Below are 8,861 nucleotides of genomic sequence, written 5' to 3' on the forward strand. Positions count from 1 at the left end.
ATACAACAACCGCCATTTGTACGTCAGGTCGGGTACTTCTGGGACCACCCTCGTATATGTAAGAAATGATGTAAGAACCAATGATGAATTAGGAAAAAAAGAAAAATACAAATTTACATAAGATGAAGAAATAAGTTATGAAGGAGAAGAAAAGGAAAAAAGAGGGATATTAGGAAGAAAATAAAAGAAGCATGATAAGAAGATGAGAAGAAATAGTACGAGGAAGAGAAAGTTTGGAAATATACTGCTTAACACACACAAAATTAAGAGATCACTTTTTTCCAGTAAATTTTTGCCCGTTTTTGAACTGTGGACTTTTCAGAAAATAATTAATGTAAAAAAAGAGATTAAAAGAGGATTTTATAGGGTAAACTCTCTACTGTATGGTATCTTTGTACAATTTTTACTCAGTTTAATATTCAAAGGCGTGGCTAGTTTTGAATAGGACCGCATTTCAGATATCTAAAATCTTGAATTTGCAGTCTTTCATCGGCTAACAAAAAATTAATGAACATTATCATTGATACCATCACAAAGTATGGACTTTCAAATAAAGAAAGATTTTATTCTATGCCGATTATTTAGTGAGACATGATCATTTAAAATGACTTGTAATTTTTTATGATTTCAACACGATACCATTAACATTTGCGTACAGTCCAGTAGAATTAGACTGAAAATTGTCATTTTGATAAAGAACCAGCATTTCTCTGCATGAAAGTATGCGAAAGGCTATCAGAAAAGAAATGCATGTTTGAGACTTGAGTCTTGTGTAGGAAATATGCGAAAAAAAATCGAATAGTTACCAAAAGCACGTTTTTTGCTTATAAAACGAAAGATATTGATACGGAAAAAAGTCAGTATGAAAAATGTAGGTATTTGAAATACCTACAAAACGAGACATGTAATATTAAGATCGATTATTAGTTAAGTATTAGTTAAGTAGAAAAAAAATAAAAACCACCGAAAAAGACCTTCTTTTCACTCGTTTTCTCGCTCTTCAACGAGATTTAAACGCAAAGCTTTGAAACTCTCGTAAAATGTAGCTCTTGTGATGATGAAAAAATCTAGCCTTGTCTGCGGAAAACTTAATTTCTTTATCTTTGAACAGTCGCACATCAATTTATAGGAGTGAGTTTCCTTCTTCAAAAGTTGTACTATCTCGTATACTATCTCTTAATAATAAAACTTTTTTGTAGTTAAACTATTTTGAAACGACTTTGAAAAGTGGATATGTTTTTCGTATAAAAAATGGAATAATTACGTTAATATGTCATATCAAATAGCCGTATGAAGCATTCGACAACTGACATTTTTCTACGAATTAAAAAAAAAAGATTACGTTCCGATTATTAGGAGCCGAGATAGCAATTTTTTTTAAATCTAATTTTTTAAATTAAGAATTTTGTTTGGCACTAATTTGTCAAAGAAGACTTGAATTTGTTAAAAAATTTTCAAATTTTTTGCTGCCCGAAAAGTTTACTTAAAACTGTTAGAAAGTTGAAGAATGCAAGGTAGCGCGCCGGATGGAGTGGGGGACGTCGGCGAGTGGTTGAGTGAGGAAAACCGGGTCGCTCGGCGACTTGCGCGTATTTGATTTTGTACGTTAAAATTCACTAAACTTATATTTTCTCAGCAATAAATTGATGTAGAAATATGATTTTCCTTTAATCTGGGCTTGAGATATAAACAAATAGTTTAACCAAATGTTTTGCAAAGTAATTGTTACCATGAAGTTTTTAGTTTTTCGTATCTTGAATTTTTATTTTTTCGGTTTATTACTAAAAAATTACGTTTGAATATGGAGTGCATGCCTGATTAACAAATTTAAGTCACATTAACTGTGTTTCTTTATTTAATACGTAGACTGCTGGAAAAGTTTCTGCAAACAATATGAAAAAAAACATGTAAAATTCGGTAAATGGCTTTATTGTTTTTCGAAGTATTCGCCTTTAAGATCGATACATTTTTGCATACGCTCGAATAAATTTTCGAAGCATTTTTTCCACTCTAAGGCTGTAACCTCAGAAATCAGTGTACAAAATGTTTCAACAGCTGCTTCAGGCGACTCAAATCGCTCACCACGCATCTTATTTTTAATGTTTGGGAACAAAAAGAAGTCATTAGGTGATAAATCAAGTAATTGTAACCATGAAGTTTTTAGTTTTTCGTACAATGACGGACAATGAGTCATCAATTCGACATTATTACTGGATAAAAAATCAACGGTTTGACATGCTGTGTGACAGCTGGCGGTGTCATGATAAAGGATGATGCGACGGTTTCGGTTTGTTCTACGCAATTCATTGATGACTTCTGGCAAACAAATTGTTGTATACCAATCAGTATTTACAGTCCTTCGATCCTCTAAAGCCACGGTTGTCACATATCCGGTATAACCGAACAAACAAGTAATCATTTGCTTGGCAGCACTGCGTGAACGAACAACTTTTGTTGGTTTCGGTTCATTTTGAAATACCCAAATAGTGGATTGTTGTTTACTTTCGGTCTCATACGAATAGATCCATGTTTCGTCCTCAGTAATGATGTTGTAGAAACCAAATTTGACCGACCTCGGTTGAATTTCTTGAGCATTTCTTTGCTTCATTTAACACGACCCTGTTTTTGAGCTTCGGTCAAATTGTGTGGAATCCAATGACTGCAAAGTTTCCGTACGCTCAAGTGATCATGCAAAATCGTATGTATTGCTTTCATGTCAATGCCTAAAGATACCTGAATCTCGCGGTATGTTATATGCCGGTCTCGCTCAATCATTTCACGCACAGCATCAACATTAGTGACACAACAGACGTGGATGGACGACCTTCACGGAATTCATCACTAAGAAAGGTACGTCCACGCTGGAATTCGGCAAACCAATTATAAACAGTCCTATTGGATGGTGTTTCATCCCCAAAAGCCAAATGAAGTCGATCGATGCATTGTTTCGGAATTAGATTACATTTGTAATCGTAAAAAATCATTGCCCGAAAATTTTCACGCGAAATTTCCATTTTCTTACGAAATAACTTCTTTTAAAATACTATACAAACAAAACTAGTTGGCTTGGGTACAAACTGTCAATTATAGGTTAAAAAGTCTAATTTTACGGATATGATAGTAGCAGAACGTTGGCGCCACTGGAAGTAATAGATTGCAGAAACTTTTTCAGTATATACCAGGTGTACAAGTATGAAATGCGGATTTGAGAAATCAGATGGTGCATTAATGCAGTGTGTGGTATAAAGATTTGACTGTTATGCCATTTTGAAGTGCCATCAACAAATGTCAGACGCGCACTAGTGATAAATTGAAAAAGTGTTTGCATAGTGTTGTGTTGCTGTGTTCGATATGTCGAAATTTATACCAAACAAAGAGCATTTGCGGACAGCATTAATTTTTTGTTTTCATTTGAAGAAAACTGCTGCTGAATCATACCGATTACTTCGAGAAGGTTATGGTGAACATGCTCCATCGCAAGATACGTGTGAACGATGTTTCGGCATTTTAAAAGTGGTGACTTCGATGTTGCAGACAAGGAACACGGAAAACCGCCAAAAAGGTACGAAGATGTGGAATTGCAAGCATTGTTGGACGAAGATAATTCACAAACACAAAAACAACTCACAGAGCAATTGAGCGTTAGTCAACAAGCTGTTTCCAATCGCCTATGAGAGATGGGAAAGATTCAGAAGATCGGAAGATGGGTACCGCATGAGTTGGACGGCAGGCAGATGGAGAGGCGCAAAAACACATGTGAAATTTTGCTTGCACGATACAAAAGGAAGTCGTTTTTGCATCGTATCCTTAGTGGGGATGAAAAGTGGATTTATTTTGAGAATCCCAAGCGCAAAAAATCATGGGTAGACCCAGGCGCACCATCCACATCGACCGCAAGACCGAATCGCTTTGGCAAAAAGACGATGCTCTGTGTTTGGTGGGACCAGAAGGGTGTGGTCTATTATGAGCTGTTAAAACCTGGTGAAACGGTTAATGCTGGACGCTACCAACAACAATTGATCGATTTGAACCGTTCGCTGCTTGAAAAAAGACCAGAATACCAAAAGAGACAACACAAAGTCATTTTTCTTCATGACAATGCTCCATCACATACGGCAAAACCGGTTCGCGACACGTTGGAAGCACTCAGCTGGGAAGTTCTACCCCATGCGGCCTACTCACCAGACTTGGCTCCTTCCGATTACCATTTGTTTGCATCGATGGGTCACGCATTTGCTGAGCAGCGCTTTGGTTCGTATGAAGATGTGAAAAAATGGCTCGATGAATGGTTCGCGGCAAAGGGGAAAGATTTTTACTGGCGTGGTATCCACAAATTGCCCGAAAGATGGGAAAAATGTGTAACTAGCAATGGAGCATACTTTGAATAAAACTCTTTTTATCATTCTTCCGAATTTAACGTGTTTTTTTTTTTTTGGGAAAAAATCCGCATTTCATACTTGTACACCTGGTATATAGCCTACGTATACTGTAAAAAGTGTCCAATTGGACAATAAAATGTACGGAATTATTAGTACAAAATTGTTTTTGTGAATTTTGATTGCAGATGCAAATATGACATATGTAAACAAATAATTAATAAATAATTTGCCAAATATTAGCGTAAGTGTTGAAAACAGTTGTAAAATATACTTTTCGTATAACATTAATTTTTGCAAATATAAAAATAAGTTTATATTATACGAAAAGTATATTTAACAATTATGCACACGCACACACGCGCACACGCGACCATACACACACTACACGCACGCACGCACACATGATGTGCAAAATCCGACCAAGCAATCTTCCCGTAGTGCACATTGGATTATAAAAATGTTGGTACTGAAATCATAACAAATCAGGGATTGCTTTAAATCATCATATCTTGTTAAATCGATCGGCGTAGGATAAAGTTTTCTTTCCATTTGAAATTGCAAAGTCTATACTTCGAAATGGTATCAATAGTTATGTTCGTCACAGACAAATTTTTTGTTTGTGGAAATGTAGACGGAGACATCCTTATATAGAGTTTCGCACTCCTGTAGCTGTTGAATTCTATTCCCAAAATTCGGGATATTTAAAAAAAGTAATTTGTGACAAATAAAGAATTTTGACTGATTTGATAAAAAACAGTATTTGACTAGGGTGTATATATAGAAATATATTTCGCACATATAACAAAAGAGATAAAATGTTAGTGTTATTTTGGAATTGTTTCCCTCCCCTTGTTTGGATGAGATACTCCACATCTAGAAAAGTCAAAAGTCTATCCCTGCGTAGAAGAGTGCAAATTTTAAGATTTTAGATATCTTATATAGGCTGTTATTTAAAGTCCATCACACCTTTGAATATTAAATTAAATAAAAATTGAATAAAAGCACTTTATAATAGAATTTGCCCTGTAAAATTTTATCTAAAAATCTGTTCTAATCTTTTTTTTACGTTAATTATTTGCTGAATAATTACATTTTAAGAATGATCAAATATTTATTTGAGAAAAAATGATCTAATTTTTTTTAGGAGTATATAAATAAGAAAGTTAAAAAAAATTTAATAACAAAATAACATCTGCAGAAGAGAGTGGCCACTTCATGGATGTTAAGAGAATTGGTGTCCTGTTTGAGTGACAACAAATATAAGAAATTGGGGAATCAAGAGGACACGAAGATAGATGGAGCGATATAAGGAGAGCAGTGAAGAAAGATGAATGAATGAAGATTGAAGGTTGTACTGAGACAACGAGTAGAAATTTAGCTGTGATGTATGTATATGTATAAATAAAAGTTAGAACTAGAAATAAAGGGAAAAGGATTATAAGGTTTTTAAAGAAAGAAAAGCCAGAATTAAAAGAGATAAGGAAAAGATAAGCAGAGCATAAGTATATTGTAGATACATAAAATATGAATAACGCGCGCGTGACAAAATATTGTATGCACATCGAGATTGATTAGATTAAAATTAGATTTAAAAATTAGTTAGCATAAGGTATAGATGGATGTATGAAAATGAGGTAAAAAAGTGGGAATCAAGTCACTTTCTTAGCTTGTTACGCTAAGGTTCTATTCTTATATCAAATTTTATTATATTTAACATAGTAAATATGTATAATATATGAAATTTATCATTAAATATATATAAGATAATTCTTTAGGTTCTGTAGCAACTGCTAGAGTTAAAGTATGCAGTACTCAAGCTGCGCGGACTTTACAGGACTTAGCAACTGAAAGATGTTCCATGCCATATAGAGCTCCAGAACTATTTAATGTTGAAAGTTATTGTATGGTTGACGAACGAACAGATATCTGGGTAAGAAGCATTTATACGCTTGCCTTAATGTAAACGACATATGTTTTGAATGTAATATGTACCTTTTTTAGTCATTGGGATGTATACTGTACGCATTATGTTATTTTAAATCTCCTTTTGATACTGTTTATGAACGAGGCGACAGTGTAGCTCTTGCTGTGATGAGTGCGCACGTAAAGTTTCCAGAAGATACCCCGTATAATGAGGTTGTAATCTGTTATATATCATGCTTCTTTTAAGTCTTAGCCACTGTATCTCATTTCTCTCATGCTTCATAGATTTAAATTTCAAAACTTTGTTTTTTTTTTATTTTGAATATTAATACATGAATTGATGAATTGGACACAATGAAGCATCTTTTATAAAATTTTGAGGATTTCCTTTATCTGGGACATAGTTAAAACGATTCTGAGGACGTCTTATGCTGTCTGGGAAAAATCGTAGGAACATTTTTTAAAAACGAACTTTTAAGAAAAAACTTTAAGTTTTTATGTTAGATAGTCGAAAATTTCGCAACTAATATATTCTGTATATAATTTTGAGCTAACAAAATGCCGCAGAACTTTTCCTCTGATCCAATATTTTTATGAATTCAGATGTTAACGCTAAGACAAAATCATTTGAGAATGTATGCAGGAGAATCACATGATTTGTCAATGCAACTTACATATATATGTGTACAAGGAGGGGCATTTAAAATAGGTCACCTGAATAATTCGCTTGTTTTTAACAATAGAAGAAAAAGTGTCGAACAAAAGTTTCTTAGTTTCGAGCACATAATGTGATGTCAATAATTGTTCTGTAGGTGGAGGCGTAAAGGATAGTTAAAGGTCAAATCTGTTTTTTTAAATGGAATGATATGTTTTTTTACTTACATTCTGATAGAGCATTTTAAGACGAATACAATGACCTATAATTGAAGGTCATTCAAGGTTACGCAAGGTCAATAATGGAAAATAATTGATGTAATGGAAAATAAATTGTTTCAAGGCACTCTTCGAATAATTTCGTATCTTCTCTTCTTGTTGATATACCGCTAATCGTTCAAGTGTACGTAAATATTTACATACCGTTTAAATTGAATTGCACATAGCATTATCCATATTTACTGATCAGTTTGAATTCACCTATCAATCAAAGTGCGTGTTTGCAAAATGCGTTATACAAAAGCGGAAAAAGTCGATATGATTTTCGTCTATGGTGAATGTCGCCAAATTATGAGAGAAGCAGTATGTTTGTATGCTGAAAGATTTTCCGATCGTGTCCATCCCTCATTCTCTGTTTTTTCAAACATAGTACAAACTTTTCAAGAAACATGAAGTGTAGATAATAAAAAATGCAAACAAATCAAGAAAACAACTGACGGAAATTCAACGAACATTTTAGCCACTGTAGCACTAAATCTACATATCAGTACAAGACAGTTTCAACATGAAAGTGGTATTAGTCGACGAAGTGTTCTGCGAATACTTCACATTCCAACAAATTTCACCCCTTCAATATCTCACTTCATCAAGAATTACATGACAATGATTTTCAAAATCGTATTCAATTCTGTGAATAGGCATTACAAAGACTACAAGAAGATGTAAGATATATTTGTTACTTATTTACTGACGAAGCTACATTTACAAACAATGGACAAGTAAATCTTCGCAACATGCATTATTGGCCAATAGAAAAAACCCACATTGCATGAGAGAAATGAACAGGCAGAGATCTTGGTCTAAACCAGAGATCTGGGCCGGAATTCTTAATGATAAAATAATCTTCATTTTATCGATGAACCATTAAATAGTCGCAAGTATGCACAGATTTTAACAGAAATATTGCCACTATTATTAGAAGATCTTCCACTGAATGTACGACAATCAATGTGGTACCAGCAAGATCGATGTCCTGCTCATTCTGCATGGATTATTACTGAATTGCTAAACAGAAAATTTGGAGATCAGATGGATTGATCGGTCAGGAAATAACAGATGGGCCGCACGTTCTCCAGATTTAACACCTATGGATTTTTATTTCTGGGGGAAAGTTAAAACAATTGTACAGCAAAATGCCGACAAGAGAAGACATGAAGGAGTGAATAAGAAAAGCTTGTGTTGTGATTGATTCAAATGAAATTCGTCGTGTAGTATTATCTGTGTCGACACGTTTCAGAAAATGCATCGATGTTCAGTCATCATTTTGAACTTGTTACTTGTTGTAACAGTAAATACGCAAATAAATAAATTAGTGAAATATTCGAAAAATGCCTTCAAACAATTTATTTTCAATTACAGCTAACCTTGTTATGTTTAAATAAACTTTCAATGTTTATTTATATACAGTGATACACTTGAACGATTAGCGATATATAATACTAACAAGAAGAGAAAATACGAAATTATTCGCAGAGTGCCTTGAAACAATTTATTTTCCATTACATCAATTATTTTCCGTTATTGACCTTGCGTAACCTTGAATGACCTTCAATTATAGGTCATTATATTCGTCTTAAAATGCTCTATCAGAATGTAAATAAAAAAACATATTCCATTTAAAAAAAC

The 8,861-nt window shown here is 33.7% G+C and overlaps 1 protein-coding gene across 1 annotated transcript in view; it reads left to right on the top strand.

Annotated features, from left to right (window-relative positions):
- LOC108751518 (serine/threonine-protein kinase 16) overlaps positions 1-6,550 on the top strand; it is a 13,364-nt gene extending 6,814 nt beyond the window's left edge. The window contains exons 4-5 of the mRNA XM_018491753.1: positions 6,155-6,309; positions 6,381-6,550. Coding sequence (XP_018347255.1) covers positions 6,155-6,309; positions 6,381-6,548 — 323 coding nt within the window. The 3' untranslated portion in view covers positions 6,549-6,550. The remainder of the gene's footprint in view (positions 1-6,154; positions 6,310-6,380) is intronic.
- The last annotated feature ends 2,311 nt before the right edge of the window (positions 6,551-8,861 follow it).

The sequence above is a fragment of the Trachymyrmex septentrionalis genome, unplaced genomic scaffold, assembly GCF_001594115.1.
Source record: "Trachymyrmex septentrionalis isolate Tsep2-gDNA-1 unplaced genomic scaffold, Tsep1.0 scaffold48, whole genome shotgun sequence".
In the NCBI taxonomy this organism is placed as follows: Eukaryota; Metazoa; Arthropoda; class Insecta; order Hymenoptera; family Formicidae; genus Trachymyrmex; species Trachymyrmex septentrionalis.